The 18509-nt window shown below is 48.6% G+C and overlaps 1 protein-coding gene across 1 annotated transcript in view; it reads right to left on the reverse strand.

Annotated features, from left to right (window-relative positions):
• The window catches only part of LOC138297427 (cysteine-rich secretory protein 2-like), a 332164-nt gene that overhangs the window by 80284 nt on the left and 233371 nt on the right, over window positions 1–18509 (reverse strand). The window contains exons 5-6 of the mRNA XM_069236786.1: window positions 16555–16700; window positions 14625–14710 (exon numbers count right to left, since the gene is read on the reverse strand). Coding sequence (XP_069092887.1) covers window positions 14625–14710; window positions 16555–16700 — 232 coding nt within the window. The remainder of the gene's footprint in view (window positions 1–14624; window positions 14711–16554; window positions 16701–18509) is intronic.

The raw sequence follows: 18509 nt of genomic DNA on the forward strand, positions 1-18509 counted from the left end.
GACGAGGAGGAGGGGGACACAGGGGTGGCAGTGGCTGTTGGCATGTCTGCATCTGGGTGTTGCTTGGGTGAGTGTTTGTGGGATCTGTGGTGCTTGTGTTTGGATGAGCTGCTCTTGGGTGTTGAGGTGTGTGCAGGCTGGTCTGATGGTGTGGATGGGATAGGCTGAGGAACAGGAGACAGAGAAAGGCTGGAGGGAGTAAGAAGAGGGAGGCTGGAAACAGGGACAATGGCTGCCGTCAGTGCTGAGGCCAGAGCAGTGAACGCTCGTTGATGGGCAGCCTGACCCGAATGAATGCCCTCCAGGTACGCATTGCTCTGTTGCACCTCCCTTTGCACACCCTGGATGGCATTCAAAAGGGTCGTCTGCCCAACAATGAGCGTCCTTACCAGGTCAATGAGCTCCGCACTGAGGGCAGCAGGGGCAACAGGGGCAGGGGCTGAGGTGCCTGGGGCGAAGGAGACGCGCACCTTCCTGGGCGAACAGGCACGGAGCGGAGACTGAGGGGCTGCTGGGAGGGCGGGGCTGGTTCGCTGGGTGGCGGCTGTACCTGTAGAGGCGGGGGGCACGGATGTTGCCGCCACCGCTAGGGAGCTCCCATCCGAGGACGTGTCGCTGTCGCTGCTCTAACCAGCGGTCCCCGTCGTGGTGCTCCCCTCGCCCTCCGGATCACTGGTGCCCTCGGTGTCTGTTCCTGGGCCCACCGGGGCCTTGTGTCCTGCAGCTCCCTCGTGCTCCGATGCCAAATCTCCTCCGCCTGATGATGCTAATGCACACATGCACAAGAAGATGAAGAGAAAGGGTGGGGGGAGAAAAAAGAAGACCAGGTTGAGTGCATGCAATGTCAACACCGTTGGCGGAGAGGACAGACACAGGAGCCTAATGCACTAAGCCGCGCATTTGGGGTACACTACTCAGTACTACTGACTAGGACAACAGGCCAAGAGACGTCAAACGCGCACATGGGAGATGCTGGACCTTCAATGGCTGTACTTGTCACCCTACAGAGGTGGGGGCCGGGGGCACAGGGCCATGCCTAAGGGAGAGGCCTACACTACAGAAAGCGCCCTGGCCTAATGTCACCCACAGCCCTCCTCCCCCACCCAGACGCCTCCACTGCGCAGAAAGATAGGAGAATGTGCTGATACTCACCCCCTTGTGTCTGCTGTGATGTCTTAAAGCGCCCATCCAATTCTGGGTAGGCCACCGCCAGGATCCGGGACATCAGGGGGGTCATGGTGCGACTGGCACCCCTCCTAGGTTGGGAGGCCATCCCCAGCAGTGTTTCTGCAGTCTTCCTTGTTCCGCGGCGGATGTCCTCCCACCTCTTGCGGCAGTGGGTGCCCCGTCTGTTGTGGACCCCCAAGTTCCGGACTTCCTTGGCGATGGCACGCCAAATCTCGATCTTCTGATGGGCACTGACCTATTTGACATGTACAGGGTGGAAAGGAGGAAATCATCAATGACCTGCATGTTAGATGTGATTGGCCCCCCCCACCAACTTTGCCATATGGCACATGCTCTCATCTGTCGGGCGTTGCACTCCTCATTCGCCCCCCACCCCACCAACTTACATCCACCCCAATCCACACAGGCATAGCCCATTCCATGTGCACCCGGTGTACTCACTTGTTGGTCTGGAGGACCGTAGAGTAGCGCATACTGGGGGAGGACCCCATCCACGAGCTTCTCCAGCTCTTCAGACGTGAAGGCAGGGGCCCTTTCCCCAGTCGCAGCAGCCATTGTATCTTCCAGACCGAGGTCACAGCAGCACTTGCAGTATAGGTCCTCTCCTGTGGATGATCAGGTCTCGAGTGATTAAGCAGATAGAAAATGGCGGTCACGCCCGTGGCGGTGCGTACCGCGGCGGTGCGTACCGCGACCTCCGGCGCACATCGTCATTGGCTCCTGAAACCCATAGGCTTCAATGTTAACCAATGCGGCTTTGCGCCGCGGTCTTCGACCGCCTACCGCCACGGTGTGCCCCGCCAGCGCATTGACCTCACATCCCATTGTCCCACTTCACAGGTCAGGCAGCCGCCATTTCAAGGGCCTACATGGCTTAATTTTGACTGCGACACACAGGCCTAGGCCCTGCATTGCCACACATACACGCCTTTCAACCCATTGCCATTCTTTAACTGTGCAAGCTGTCTGTACGTACCTGTGGTTTGGCTGACTCTGTGCTCCATGTTGTCCTTCCTAGGCACCGTCCGCTGGGACTTGCGATGAGAAGGAGGAATCCTCGCGTGTACCGACCGCTGGTGGACCTGTCGACAATGGAAGAACGCCATATAATACTTCGATACAGACTTGACCGAGCCACTATACATGAACTGTGTGCCCAGCTGGAGCCAGCCCTGATGTCCCCCATCCGCCAACCCACAGGGATTCCCCCTCTGGTGCAGGTTTTGTCAGTCCTCCATTTTTTGGCAAGTGGGTCATTCCAGACCACAGTGGCCATGTCATCTGGAATGTCTCAGCCTATGTTTTCAAAGATTTTGAGCAGAGTGTTGTCTGCCCTGATGAAACTCATGCGGAGCTACATCATTTTCCCAGAGGAGGGTGACTTGCCTACAGTGAAGGGTGATTTCTATGCCCTTGGACATATCCCCAACATCATTGGTGCCATTGATGGGACCCATGTGGCTTTGGTACCCCCAAAAGACGATGAGCAGGTGTACAGAAACAGAAAAAGTTATCATTCGATGAATGTCCAGGTGGTCTGTTTGGCTGACCAGTACATCTCCCATGTAAATGCCAAGTTCCCAGGGTCAGTGCATGACGCGTATGTGATGCGAAATAGCAGCATCCCCTATGTGATGGAGCAGCTACAGAGACAACGTGTGTGGCTAATAGGTGACTCTGGTTACCCCAACCTGCCTTGGCTACTGACCCCAGTAAGGAATCCCCGGACCAGGGCAGAGGAACGGTACAATGAGGCCCATGGGCAAACTAGGAGGATCATCGAAAGGACCTTTGGCCTCCTGAAGGCCAGGTTTAGGTGCCTGCATATGACTGGGGGATCCCTGATGTACTCACCAAAGAAGGTGTGCCACATCATCGTGGCCTGCTGTATGCTTCACAATCTGGCATTGCGACGTCAGGTTCCTTTCCTGCAGGAGGATGGTGCAGATGGTGGTGTTGAAGCAGCTGTGGAGCCTGCGGAGAGTGAATAGGAGGAAGACTCAGAGGACGACACAGACAACAGGGACAGAGTAATAGAACAGTATTTCCAGTAGCACACAGGTAATAATCACCCATGCCATTTTACATTTCCTGAAAGCCTCCTGCATCTCAACTCTGTCGGTTTCCCCCCAGACCTATGAACATGATGTTTGATTTTCCCTTCCCTTTTCTGTGCTGTATGAGCCACTGCGTGCCCTCGGCTTGGTTGGCCCATGGACTAATGCTAAGTTACCTCGGTATGTGTAAATCACAATGTTAACAATACGTAATTGATCTGTAATGTGTCATACATTTGTAAATAAGACAGGCTGAGTCCGGATTGATTTCAGTGCAATGTGTGATTTATTATTCGTTCATAGATATTTGTACATGATAGTGAAACAGTGATGGGTGGGGGTGGAGTAATGTCCATGGCGGAGTCCAGTTCTCAGTCTCACAGGTCCATTGTCCATATGCCTGTGGCAGGATGGAGCAGGGGCAGTTCAAGGTTTGACAGGGTGGCAATGTGGGACAGTGGGAGGACTTCAGGGGGTATGTGATGCTGGCGGGGGACTTGACATCCTACTCTGTCGTTTTTTTTTATCTCAGGCTCCTTTTGCGGGGCGGTTGTTGTTCAGCAGGAGGTGGGGGTCTGGTGGCCTGTCGTTGTGGTGGGGCCTCCTGTCCACTAGCGCCGGCGGAGGTGGTAGGCTGTTCCTGTTCCTGGCTAGTGACAGGGGCCCTGTGTGATGCCACATGGTCCCGAAACGTGTCCTCTATGCGGTTCAGGGCCTGGACTATGCTCCCCATAGCGGTTGAGATGTTGCTGAGTTGGTCGCTGAACCCCATGTAGTGTTGCTCCTGCTGTGCCTGGATGTCCTGGAACCTGGCCAGTACCGTCGCCATCGTCTCTTGTGAGTGGTGGTAGGCAGCCATGATGGTGGTGAGGGCCTCTTGGAGAGTGGGTTCCCTGGGCCTCTCCTCCCCCCCTGTCGCACAGCAGCCCTCCGAGTTGCCCTGTTTCCCTGGGCCTCTGTCCCCTGGACGGTGTGCCCACTCCCACTGCCCCCAGGTCCCTGTTGTTGTTGGGTTGGTGGGTTACCCTGGGGGCCCTGTAGTGGTAGACACACTGCTGCTTGACCTGTCCTAGAGACAGAGGCATGGGCCCGCTGGGTGGGAGCTGTGCTGTTGTTCCCAGAGGGGGTTGGGTCTGCTGTGGCCTGTGTGTGGGGAACCCACTGTCCAGAGGTCCCCGATGGTCCGGGCTGGTCGTCAGGTTCCAGGTCGACAGAGCTGCTGTCATCACTAGGGGCCTGTTCCGGGGGTGGGATGGACATTTCTGGTCCCTCCTGACCGGTGTGTTGTCGTTCGGGTCCTGCATGGGGTAAGAGGGTATGGTTATTGTTTCTGTGTGTGCATTAGCTTGCGTTTTATGGGTGCCCTTGTCCCCCAGTGCTGGCATTCCCTTGGGGGAGGTGTTGTGAGGGTGTTTTGTGGGGGGGGGGGTGATGGGTATGTGCAGTGGTCATGCTTAGGTGATGGGTGTCCATAGTTTGGGGGTGGCATGCAGGGGTTGGCGTTGGGTGGGTTGTGCTGGGGCGACATTCTCAGGGAGGATGTGTGCTGGGGGGTTGGGGGTGAGGGTGGGGGTTAGCATGCTGGGGGGGGGGTGAAGTGGTCGGCCTTGTACTTACCAGAGTCCATTCCTCCGCCTACTCCAGCGAGGCCATCGGGATGCAGGATGTTGAGTACCTCTTGCTCCCATGTTGTGAATTCGGGTGGAGTGGGTGGGGGTCCCCCGCCAGTCTTCTGCACTGCGATGTTGTGTCGTGAGACCATCGAGCGCACCTTCCCCCGTAGGTCGTTCCATCGTTTGCGGATGTCCTCTCTATTTCTGGGATGCTGTCCCACCGCGTTGTCCCTGTCCACGATCCGCTGCCAGAGCTCCGCCTTCCTTGCTATGGTGATGTTGGAAAATGGGTTATTGGTAGGGCAGGTAGGTACCTACACCTAGCAACAAGCCACTAACCTCCACATAGGTACAGTTAGGTCTCAGTAAATTAATCCCAGCTCAACCCTTGGTAGCTTGGCAACGAGCGTCAAGGCTTAACTTAGGAGACAAAGTGTAAAGCATTCAAATATCACAAAACAGTAATTAAATAAAACACAGGAAAAAGTTTAAAAATCCAAAACCAATTTATAAAAATAGTTTATATTTTTATCTTTAAAACGACACAAAAACGATTAAAATCGGTTCAGGGGAACCGGAGATATGAATTTTTAAAGAATTATTACTTTTCTATCGCTTAGAAACAAAAAGCGCCAATCGGGTCATCTGGTTGCACCTCGACCGGGGCAAAGTCAAACTTTCAGGCCGACCGCGATGGAGCCCTGCTCGGCTACAGGTCGCGGGAGGCCTCGGTTAAAAAGTTACCTTCTGACTTAGGCCCTCATTACGCTGGACGGGGAGGCACAGCCGACAGGCCGGCGGTGCCCCACGGGGCATTCTGACCGCGGCGGCTTAGCCGCGGTCAGAGAAGGGAAACCGGCGGTCTCCCGCCGGTTTCCCGCTGCCCCCAAGGAATCCTCCAAGCCGGCGCAGCTTGCTGCGCCGGCTTGGGGATTCCGACTCCCCCTCCCGCCATCCAGTTCCTGGCGGTTCTCCTGCCGGGAACCGGATGGCGGGAGGGGGAGTCGCGGGGCCCCTGGGGGCCCCTGCAGTGCCCATGCCAATGGCATGGGCACTGCAGGGGCCCCCGTAAGAGGGCCCCAAAATGTATTTCACTGTCTGCCTTGCAGACAGTGAAATACGCGACGGGTGCAACAGCACCCGTCGCACCTTCCCACTCCGCCGGCTCGATTACGAGCCGGCATCCTCGTGGGAAGGGAGTTTTTCCCTGGGCTGGCGGGCGGTCTTTTGGAGACCGCCCGCCAGCCCAGGGAAAAACTCATAATACCTTCCGCGGTCTTTTGACCGCGGAGCGGTATTATGGAGGGCTGAATTCTGGCGGGCGGCCTCCGCCGCCCGCCGGAGTCGTAATGAGGGCCTTAGTCTTTATTTTGAAGTTTTTCTTCACCGGGACGAACCTGCCAGTTGAATCCGACCTCCTGGAGCCCTTGTCCGGATACGCGATGTGGGTTTCCTCGGTGGAGACTTTTACCTTCGGACTTAGTCGTTTTTTCGAGATGAAAATCCTTCGACCGGGGTAAACCTGGATCTTGATCCGACGTCCATGGAGCCCTTCTCGGATACGATGGCTGGGAGGTCCCGGTCAACTTTTTACGTTCGGACTTAGTCTCTTTTTTGGATGTTTTTCTTTACCGGGACGAACCACGAAGTCAGGCCGGGTCGCGGTTGAGGCAAGCCGGCTAGAATTTCCGCGGCGGGTCGGTCCCTCTCTGGAGCTTTTTTCCAAAAATTCTCAAATCTTTTCCAAACTTCTGGGGCTTCACCCAGATGTTCTTTTAAGGTTCTTTTGGGGTCCACAGCTCACCCCAAGGGTCCAGAAGTTCTGTGATGGTCCTTGGGGGGTGCGGACTTCAACTCCCAGAATGCACCTGGCGCAAACTCCTTTTTGGCCACTGGACAGTGGTCAGCTGGTCGCTTTCTTCATGAGTTGGTGCAGGGGACTCTGGTTAGCAATTTTTCACCTGTAGCAAACAGGGAGTCCCTCCTTGAACCAGTTGAAGCCAGGCAAAGTCCTTCTTGTGGTGAAGCCCAAGTGTGCAGCTGGTGCAGTCCTTCTGAGTGCAGGGTCCAGGTGCAGGCCAGGGGTCCAGCAGGGCAGTCCTTCTTCTTCTTTAGTTCCTTTCTTGTTGAATTCTGAAGGGGATCTGAGGTGTGGGTGCAAGTTTGCCAGTTTTATCCTTGCTCCTGGGTGAAAAGCAGGGGGGCCCTGGTTCTCCAATCAGGGACAGGGTCGTCCCCCTGTGATGACCACTTCCTGGGAAGTGTGGCAAAAATCCATCCCAGAAGGCAACAGTCTCTAAAAATCCAACATGGATGAATCTGATTTTTGGAGGTTACATCTGGCTGAGCCCACCCACTGGTGTGGCTAAAAATCATAAACACACCCCTCTCCTGCCCTCTCCTAATCTAATCAAGGGGGCACCTAGCTGTCTGGGGTTGCAGGATGTGGGGGTGTTGCTGGGTGCTGCAAATGTCCTTCTCTGCCTTTGAAGACCAGTTTGGCAGCCCTCCCCCTTCCTGCCTCACCATCTGCTGAGGGGAGATTCTCTCCCCCAAGCACATTCCTTTGTGTGAAGCCTGGCCACTTCACACCTCATCAAGGCAGCCTGGCAGAAGCTGCTGCAGGCTGGCCAATCAGAGCACAGCAGCAAAAACAATGCAGAGCTGAAATTGGCAACTTTTTAGGTAAAGTCTAAACTTTTTACCTGAACTAGTTATATTAAATCCAACAACTGGAAGTTGTAGGATTTATTACAACAATTAATTTGATACCAAATTCTTGGTATGCAACATTTAAGGAGACTTTAAAATTTTAAATAAAGTCTGCCCATTCTAGCCTATGAAGGCCATTTACTTCAATGAGGGAAAAACAAATTTGGCTGTTTTTACCTCACCAGGGCTTATAAATCTATTTTTATAAAGTCCCTGCTTATAGTTACATGGCACCCAGCCCTAGGGGCACATAGGGCATACCTTAGGGGTGACTTATATGTAAAAATAAGGTAGTTTAAGACTTTGGAAGTACCTTTAATTCCAAAGTCGAATTTGCATATAACTTTAATTTATTTAAAAGCAGCCAGCAAGGCAGGCTTGCTTTTAAAATGACACAGGGCACCTCAGCAGTGCACCTAGGTGTGCACCACCTATGCTGTGGTCCCTAAACCTACATGCCCTACCATATACAAGGGACTTATAGGTAGGTTAACTTAGCCAATTATAATTAGCCTAATTTGCATATCCATTTTACACAGAGCACAGGCCCTGGGACTGGTTAGCAGTACCCAGGGCACCATCAAAGTCAGGAAAACACCAGCAAAAAGAGGAAAATGGGGGCAAAAAGTTATGGGGCCTCTGCAATCAGCCCTGTTTTCTCACACAACCCCCCCCCCCAGCCCACACGCCCAGGAGACTCAGCCCAACCCTGGGAGAGTCTTCCTGACTTGTTAGGCGAGGAAGACAGTGAAGAAAACTGGCTGTCCCTTTGCAGGGCCTACTCTGCCTTATATCCTCCTGTCAGGGTCACTCCCTATGGGTAGTGATGCCATCCCAACAGTAAAAGGACCCAACTCAAACTGAAACTTTCCTCTAGGGGGGTCTTCCTCCTTTCTCTCTGCCAACTTGGGTAGTGAGGTGCCCACCTCCCCTACTCCAAACTTTGCTAGGGCAACACCTAGCTTACCCAAAGAGGTCACCCAACATTTGAGCAACCCCACCATGACCAATAGGGTCAGGGGGCCTACTTTGCTATTGGCCCTGGGGTCTGCCTCCCAGGCCAAGTACAGTGCTGCCAGGAAGGCTAGCACCCAGCAGAGGCTACTGACAGCTGTCAGTACCCAGAACCACACCCTAAGCTCTCCACTGACAGGTGGCTGAGCTGCTTTAGGGGCATCTTTGGGGTCCTGGCACCCCTCTTGCTGTCTAGAGTGGGGGGCTACCACCTCCTGTGGCAGACACCCTCCTTCCACTCTCCCTTCTGTCAGTGCAGGGGCAACACCTTGCATCTGGACAGCTGCCTGACTACTCAGGACTTCCTTGGGGTCAGGCGAGGCCTCACTAGTGCCAACTCTGGGCTCCCCCCTTACTGGGGCAGAAGGCCCTTGGCTCCCTGGAACTCTCTTTAAGAGTGGCCTACCCTTCCTTTTCTTCTTTCCTTTTCTTGGGGACCCCTGTCTCCTAACTGTAGGGACTGACTCCCCAGGACTTTGGGTTGGGGGGGCGCCCTGGGCGACCACCCCATCTGTGACCAGACTCACCTCTGGGAGGTCATTGCCCAGGATACAATCTAGGGGAAGGTCAGCACTGACTACTACCCTAATCCAGTCAAGGATACCCTCCCTCTCTAGGGGCACTATGGCTACAGGTTTGGAGGTGACCTCCCCTGTGGCTATCCTGACTTTCTTTGTCTTTCCTGGGACATACATGTCTGGGGTCACTAACCGGTCACTCACTATAGTGTGACTGGCACAGGTGTCCCTCAGGCCAGTGGTAGGGATCCCATTCACTTGAATGTGGTGGAAGTGCCTACTCCCACCCTCAGGGATCACCAGCCTACCATCTGGTCCTGTCTCCCAGCACAATGCTAGGAGGACTTCATCATCTGAGGAATCCTCCTCTATGGCTACACTGGACAGCCCAGTGCTAACCACCTTCCTTGGACAGGCTGCATCTCCTCTGAAGTGACCTGTCTGCTGACAGTCAAAGCAAGCCGTACTGTCCAAGAGTTTTTTTAACCCTGGGTCTCCCTGTCTCTGCTTGTCAGAGTGGGAGTGGGATTTACTCTCCTCCTTCTTAGGGTTCTGGGGTACAGAGGGAGTCTCTGTGGTGGGCTTACCACCTCCCTCCTTAGGTTTTTGGGGACCTATCCCACCCTTCTTGGAGTCTCCCCCCTGGGACTTGACAACCACCCTGGTTCTCAACCACTCATCAGCTGCCTCCCCTAGCTCTCTAGGGTTGGTCTGCTTAGAGTCCACTAGATGCTGGTGTAACCTTTCTTGGGTACAATTGGTCAAGATGTGCTCTCTCATGATCAGATTGTATAACCCCTCATAAGTATCTACTTTGTTACCAATAATCCAGCCCTCTAGTGCCTTTAGTGAAATGTCCACAAAGTCAACCCAAGACTGGGTACTGACCTTCTGGGTGTCCCTGAACTTCATTCTATATTGCTCTGGGGTCAGACCAAACTTCTTGGCTAAGCACCTCTTCATACTAGGGTATGAATCTGCCTCCTCCCCCCTTAAGGTCAGAAGCCAATCCCTCCCTGAGTTGGGGACCAACTCCCACAAAAGGGAACCCCAGTATTGAGGCCTAACCCTTCTCATTTGGAGTGCCCTCTCAAAGGCCCCCAGCCACTTATCTATGTCATCCCCCTCTACATAAGCAGAAACCACCCCCTTGGGTAATCTGGGGCAAACTCCCCCACCCATGGACACCTCAGCTTCTTTATCGCTGCTTCCATCTCTTTTCTCTTTGTATGCCCACTTTTTCTTTTCTAGGGATAGCTTCTCTGCTTCCAAAGCTATGTATGCTAGCTGGGCCTCCAGCTCTCTTTCTCTGATGGATGGGTTCTCTCCTCCTGAAAGGACCCCCTTCCCACCACTAGCTTTGGATCTGCCCCTAGTGATTGTATTTACTGAGGACCGTTCTTCCTCATCCTCACTTAGGCTCAGATGCCTTCCCTCCCCTGAGTGGTTAGAGCTAGCATCCTCCCTTCTTTCTCCCTCCTCTGGAGCTTCTTCTGACTCTACCTCTTGGGCCTCAGCCCATGCTGTCAGGGATGTGATCAGGATTTGCTTCCTGAGATCAGTGGTTGCAGGCAACCCTCTTTCAATACACAACCCCCTAAGCTGGACTACTGTCAGTGTGGGTAGGCTAGCCAGATCAAGCTCCAAGGTTCCCTGGTTTTGTGTCAACAAAAACTTTTTGCAAAAATTGGAAACAAGAATTTAGAAAAATTACAAAAATGCAATAATTGAAATTAATCCAAATTAAAAATTAAAAACAATTTTTGCACTAGGACAATTTAAAGGATTTTTTATTTGTTTTACCTAAAACTGTAACGTGATATTGAACACAAGTACAGGATCCCGTTGCTGCTTCCAATTATGTTGGAAAATGGGTTATTGGTAGGGCAGGTAGGTACCTACACCTACCAACAAGCCACTAACCTCCACATAGGTACAGTTAGGTCTCAGTAAATTAATCCCAGCTCAACCCTTGGTAGCTTGGCAACGAGCGTCAAGGCTTAATTTAGGAGACAAAGTGTAAAGCATTCAAATATCACAAAACAGTAATTAAATAAAACACAGGAAACAGTTTAAAAATCCAAAACCAATTTATAAAAATAGTTTATATTTTTATCTTTAAAATGACACAAAAACGATTAAAATCGGTTCAGGGGAACCGGAGATATGAATTTTTAAAGAATTATTACATTTCTAGCGCTTAGAAACAAAAAGCGCCAATCGGGTCATCTGGTTGCACCTCGACCGGGGCAAAGTCAAACTTTCAGGCCGACCGCGATGGAGCCCTGCTCGGCTACAGGTCGCGGGAGGCCTCGGTTAAAAAGTTACCTTCTGACTTAGTCTTTATTTTGAAGTTTTTCTTCACCGGGACGAACCTGCCAGTTGAATCCGACCTCCTGGAGCCCTTGTCCGGATACGCGATGTGGGTTTCCTCAGTGGAGACTTTTACCTTCGGACTTAGTCGTTTTTTCGAGATGAAAATCCTTCGACCGGGGTAAACCTGGATCTTGATCCGACGTCCATGGAGCCCTTCTCGGATACGATGGCTGGGAGGTCCCGGTCAACTTTTTACGTTCGGACTTAGTCTCTTTTTTGGATGTTTTTCTTTACCGGGACGAACCACGAAGTCAGGCCGGGTCGCGGTTGAGGCAAGCCGGCTAGAATTTCCGCAGCGGGTCGGTCCCTCTCTGGGGCTTTTTTCCCAAAATTCTCAAATCTTTTCCAAACTTCTGGGGCTTCACCCAGATGTTCTTTTAAGGTTCTTTTGGGGTCCACAGCTCACCCCAAGGGTCCAGAAGTTCTGTGATGGTCCTTGGGGGGTGCGGACTTCAACTCCCAGAATGCACCTGGCGCAAACTCCTTTTTGGCCACTGGACAGTGGTCAGCTGGTCGCTTTCTTCAGGAGTTGGTGCAGGGGACTCTGGTTAGCAATTTTTCACCTGTAGCAAACAGGGAGTCCCTCCTTGAACCAGTTGAAGCCAGGCAAAGTCCTTCTTGTGGTGAAGCCCAAGTGTGCAGCTGGTGCAGTCCTTCTGAGTGCAGGGTCCAGGTGCAGGCCAGGGGTCCAGCAGGGCAGGCCTTCTTCTTCTTTAGTTCCTTTCTTGTTGAATTCTGGAGGGGATCTGAGGTGTGGGTGCAGGTTTGCCAGTTTTATCCTTGCTCCTGGGTGAAAAGCAGGGGGGCCCTGGTTCTCCAATCAGGGACAGGGTCGTCCCCCTGTGATGACCACTTCCTGGGAAGTGTGGCAAAAATCCATCCCAGAAGGCAACAGTCTCTAAAAATCCAACATGGATGAATCTGATTTTTGGAGGTTACATCTGGCTGAGCCCACCCACTGGTGTGGCTAAAAATCATAAACACACCCCTCTCCTGCCCTCTCCTAATCTAATCAAGGGGGCACCTAGGTGTCTGGGGTTGCAGGATGTGGGGGTGTTGCTGGGTGCTGCAAATGTCCTTCTCTGCCTTTGAAGACCAGTTTGGCAGCCCTCCCCCTTCCTGCCTCACCATCTGCTGAAGGGAGATTCTCTCCCCCAAGCACATTCCTTTGTGTGAAGCCTGGCCACTTCTCACCTCATCAAGGCAGCCTGGCAGAAGCTGCTGCAGGCTGGCCAATCAGAGCACAGCAGCAAAAACAATGCAGAGCTGAAATTGGCAACTTTTTAGGTAAAGTCTAAACTTTTTACCTGAACTAGTTATATTAAATCCAACAACTGGAAGTTGTAGGATTTATTACAACAATTAATTTGATACCAAATTCTTGGTATGCAACATTTAAGGAGACTTTAAAATTTAAAATAAAGTCTGCCCATTCTAGCCTATGAAGGCCATTTACTTCAATGAGGGAAAAACGAATTGGGCTGTTTTTACCTCACCAGGGCTTATAAATCTATTTTTATAAAGTCCCTGCTTATAGTTACATGGCACCCAGCCCTAGGGGCACATAGGGCACACCTTAGGGCTGACTTATATGTAAAAATAAGGTAGTTTAAGACTTTGGAAGTACCTTTAATTCCAAAGTCGAATTTGCATATAACTTTAATTTAAAAGCAGCCAGCAAGGCAGGCTTGCTTTTAAAATGACACTGGGCACCTCAGCAGTGCACCTAGGTGTGCACCACCTATGCTGTGGTCCCTAAACCTACATGCCCTACCATATACTAGGGACTTATAGGTAGGTTAACTTAGCCACTTATAATTAGCCTAATTTGCATATCCATTTTACACAGAGCACAGGCCCTGGGACTGGTTAGCAGTACCCAGGGAACCATCAAAGTCAGGAAAACACCAGAAAAAAGAGGAAAATGGGGGCAAAAAGTTATGGGGCCTCTGCAATCAGCCCTGTTTTCTCACAGGTGGTGTGCTGGACCTGTGAGCCGAAGAGCTGGGGTTCCACTCTTATGATCTCCTCCACCATGACCCGGAGTTCTTGGTCCGAAAAGCGTGGGTGCCTTTGTGGTGCCATGGGGTGGTGTGTATGAGGTGTGGGGTGGTTTATGTGATGATGTGTGTGTTGGTGTGTGGTGCTTTGTGCTTCTATGTGGTGTGTGTGATGTTGCGGTGTGCCTCTGTGTGTCTGGCTCTCTATTCTCTGATGTGTCTCTCTCTCTCCTTCGTCTCTGGTTTTTGTTGGTAGGGGTTTGTGGGTGATGTGGGTGTGTGTTTTATATGGTATTGGATGTGTGGGAGTGGTGTGTGTATGTGTTTCAGGTGTGTGCCTTTCAAATTGTCCAATGTGGTAGGGGTTTGTAAAGGTGTGTGTATTTTGACCGCGGCGGTGTGTACCGCCAATGGAATACCGCGTTTGAATGACCGCCGCGTCGATTTGCGGGTCAGAATGGGATGGGCGTATTTCTGTTGGCGTGGCGGTGGAGGTTTGGTCTTCTCCAGTTTACCGCTGGCCGCTGATGTGGCGTACTGCAGTGGAGGGCGGATTTTCGGAGGTTTTGCAGTTGTGGGTCAGAATGTCCGTGACGGCTGACCGCGGCCGCGGCGGTATTGTGGCGGCCTTCTGACCGGCGGTAAGCGGCTTTTACCGCCGAGGTCAGAATGACCCCTTAAATCCCATTTAAAAAATCTATAGACCTATTAATGTATTCAAGTTCAGTAATTAATAAAAAGTGGGACCTTGAACGTTCCATTCAATATAATCTATTCAGTTCTAAACAATTAGATAATGACATCTGCAAAACTTGTATGTACCGCATACGTCTGACTGCATTTCTATCCATCCTATGTGCTATTTACACTTACCTGTTCGAACACTCTGTGGATAAGGCGGATATCAGATTAGTAAATCAGGTTTAGCCCCATTATGCACATCTATGTTAAGTGCTAGCATTTTTCCAAATATTTATATAAAATATTTACATAAAATGTAGGTGGAACCATCAACATGTGAGCATGCAAAGCAGAAAATAATTGTGTTCTTCAGAAATGATGCCATTAACTAAAGTTTCCTAGGTACACGTTAACTACTAATAAAGTTACATTATAGCATAACCATCACATTTTGGTAACACTCACCCAGGACAGAAATTGCAAGAATAAGTATAATCTGCGTTGCCGATCGTCACTTTGCATCCGACCTCATATGACATGGCCCAAGCAAGCTGCAATTGTGAAAAGATATACAACATTCTATTACCAACATTGTAAACATACTTAAAACTTTGTTTTTGATGTGTTTTATTTAGACATTCATTAAAAAGGAAATGAAAGATGCTCTCTGAAAATAGGGCATTTATCCTCCTGTGCTATCTCACACAAAATAGGTTTGCAAAATAGACAGTTGCACATTTTTTTAAACAAATGCTAATACATAACACTGTAAAAATAATTTGGAAAGGTTGATGAAGAGGTCACAAAACAGAACACGCAATACATTTAACAATCTCACCCAATTATACATTTCGGAGTTTTATAGCAGAGAAGGACATCAGACCTATTCATCCCCGCATTTCTCTAGATACGCAAACTGTGTATGGTCTCCATGTTTACCTCTGCTTACATAGTACTGTTGGCTGCATTATGTCTAGCCAAGCTTTTGTATTGCAGTTCATTCTAGGTCTACCTTACCTCATACAGCTATCCCATTTTAATTGAATTTATATGTGCACTTCCTCCTTCCTATTCTACTAAGACTCCAATTCTGAGAAGCCAAAATAGTAAATTCCACACTTGTCCTCACCTTTAAGTGGTTCTCCCTTTGACTATTTCGCTCTTCACTAGACAAGTTACATAACTTTGCCACAAAACCTCTCTATAACCTTCCCAAGCACACTTCAACATCTAATTACAGTCTTTACATGTGCTGGTTATATAAGGTACTAATACTGGTTTTCATTGCCTTAAGTGGTTCCACCCCAACCTACCTCTCTTCTGTCCTTCGCATATTTATACCAATATACAACCTCTTAAACGAGCAGCTTCAAAAATAATTTATTGTGGAAATGTTTTTGCAGATACTTGTATTCTAATTCAATAAATAACTAACTAAATGCAGAACCCCATAAATAATGACTTAAAGGAAACGTTTACTAATATTTATATCCACCTATTTCCTCAGACTGTCGTTGGCAGTGGGCTATACACAGATCTAAAGTGCCTTTGATATTTTCTCAAAGCACATAGGTCTAGAAAACTGAATGGGCCATTTGCTAAATTGCACTGCAGTTTCAAGTGTGTTAGCAAATGTAATTTTGACAAAGATAGCTTACCACTTGTCACGTTTGTACTTATAATGTGCAAGCTGAGACTCTAGTGTCAATGGTAATAACTGAGCATGTTTTGCAGAGGTTATACCATGAAGGTCTAAGTTACTGATTTCCTCTGTCTGACACATACATGTCTTGCATTATAGCACTGTCTAAATAGTCTCATTTGGATAATGACTTTCTAGGACTCTCTCAGGAACCTTTCATATTGATTCATCAATAAATAACTTTGATTAAAACTTACAAAATGCAAACTCGAACATTGTTTACAATAATAAAATGCACATTCGTATTCAAAATAGAAAAGACATTAAAATTAGAGCTGTGGATTTGTATTTGCCTGCAGGGGAAGTTGTCCTAATTTTACTACTTAATGAAGGTGCAGGGTTTGTGGATTCTGCACTCCTTTGATAACAGGTAACCTTTATTACAAAATGAAAGAGTGAAGGGACCCTCAACTAAAACATTTTTGTGAACATTTTTATTCTTTTTTTTTTTATTCTCACGTAATAATATTTTCACTGGAAAATTGTCCTTCAAATGCAGGTTTTGCTGGGAACTTCTCCCACAAACCTATTAATAGTGGTATTTTTCATAGTATCTTTTAAAACGTCTCTTCCGTCATAGCTTTCATGAAGTTGGGAACATTTCTAAAGCATGTTAACAAAGTAGATGGAAGTTAGGTTAAACATTACGTCACAAAAGTGCAATCTACACGATAATCAAGTAGGGTTTTATACCTTAGCATAATTTTCATAGTGTGCATTGGGAAATCGTTCCCCAGAACTGTATGTGAAGTTCTCCTCCTGTTTATACCACTTATTAATTACTTCTGTCGATGAGATGAGATTGCTCGTTTTGTGCAAGGTTTCACCACAAGTAGTTGCTAGAAAATGCAAAACATATTACATTTCTTACTTGTATGTATGGGGTAAGAATATGTAATGCAGTGAAATTCATTAAATATATACAACAGAACTAGTAAAATATAAACAGGCATGAAAATGTGCAATTCTGCATTATATGACAACACTGTCTTTTATTACCCTCTTTAAATTACTAACAACCTTGCTAGTCACATTCGAGGATGCATGCATATAATCCTGGCTGGAGAAGGTTCAGGGGTTTTAAATGATTCAATCGTTCATGGTTGTCCTGTTTTGAGTTTAGAAAAGAAAATCATCCATTTTAAAAGCAATAATTGATTTGCTATGGGATAGGAGTCATAATAAACTTTGTCTACCTACTTTTACAACGACTTCTAGATAAATCCACACCTATCAGTGGATATTCAACTGCATTTTCCTTTGTAAAGTACATTTGAGTTTAAAGCATGTTAACTCGACTGATTGATTTCCAAGTATCTTCTGTTTCGCAGAAAGCTTTGCATGTGAAACAATGTATATTTACTATTTATCAAGGTGTTAGGCATGAAGTGCAGTAATTAATCATCGCCATTTTTCTGCGCTGTTAATATTCCAGCTTCATCATTTCTCTTGGTTAAAAGTCTGACTTATCAGAGGCATATTGAAGTGTCCAAAGGTACATATCTTCTACGCATTTGATGACAGCTGAGACTGTGTGCTAACCTTTTGTTGCACTGTAATAATCTACGATTAACATTTTTGAGAACTAGCTCTAAAACAAAGTCTGATGGTTTCACTATATCCATATAAAAGTAATGTGTTCTGTGTGAATGCAGAAGCACTTTGTAATTCTCAGCCAGAGGTGCAATAACGAAGCAGATTTTACTTTAGTAAAAAAAAGTTTACCCTTTTTAGAAACACGGATTCTACAATTTTTTATATTTTTTAAGAAAATGATCTAATTAGATGAAAACTAGCTCCTTCCCAAACCTACAAAAAGAGCATCTTGAGTCCTTGACTGAGAGGCATAAAGTGAATAAAGAAATGGTAAGTGCAAGTTTGTTCTACAGTAAACATAACATTTGATTGGAAAATTCACTCAACATAGCGAGTAGACTGCACCCATTTCAGATTTTTCTTTTTGAAAATTAAAAAAAAAAAACATAATTTGACACATGGCTCTGTGATGTTGATGGAGCTGTGGGACAAAGTGCCATGTAGGCTGTTCCTGCCAATGCTTTTCAAATGACAACCAGCTTGATGTTAATATCTACTTTCGATGGGCGGAGAATATTTGTCCTGGTCGAAGTTAGGTACTCCACAAGGCCAATGGAGAATACTCCCTCTGCCAAAACCTATATCTTAACCTATATCAACACCACTGTAAAATATATATCTTTACTTTTTATAGAGGATTTACTCCTTGATCCAGACATATGAGCTCAATTTTCCCAAAAAGTTGGATTTTTTTTCATGTAGGTTTACTCCCAGACTTGGGACAATGTTTTTTGTTTGTTTTTTAATTCATGGTAGATTGCATGAGAAAGTCTGGGAAACTGCAACAGTGTCAGGGTCCGATTACGAGTCTGGCGGTCCTAGGACTGCCAGACTCGGGGTGGCGGTCTGATCACCCCAGCTGAGGCAGCCCAACCCCCACATTGAGAGGTTGGTGAGGTAGATAGCGACGGACTGATGGTGGTGCAGGTTGTAATTAGCCTTGGCAGAGTTGAACTCATGAAAAGGCTGGTGAAGAACAAATGCAGGGGTCCACTGGGGGGCCCTGCAGTGCTGATGCCTGTGCAGACAGTGTGCATTTCAAAGGTGCTGGT

This window comes from Pleurodeles waltl, chromosome 5 (assembly GCF_031143425.1).
Source record: "Pleurodeles waltl isolate 20211129_DDA chromosome 5, aPleWal1.hap1.20221129, whole genome shotgun sequence".
Classification (NCBI taxonomy): Eukaryota; Metazoa; Chordata; class Amphibia; order Caudata; family Salamandridae; genus Pleurodeles; species Pleurodeles waltl.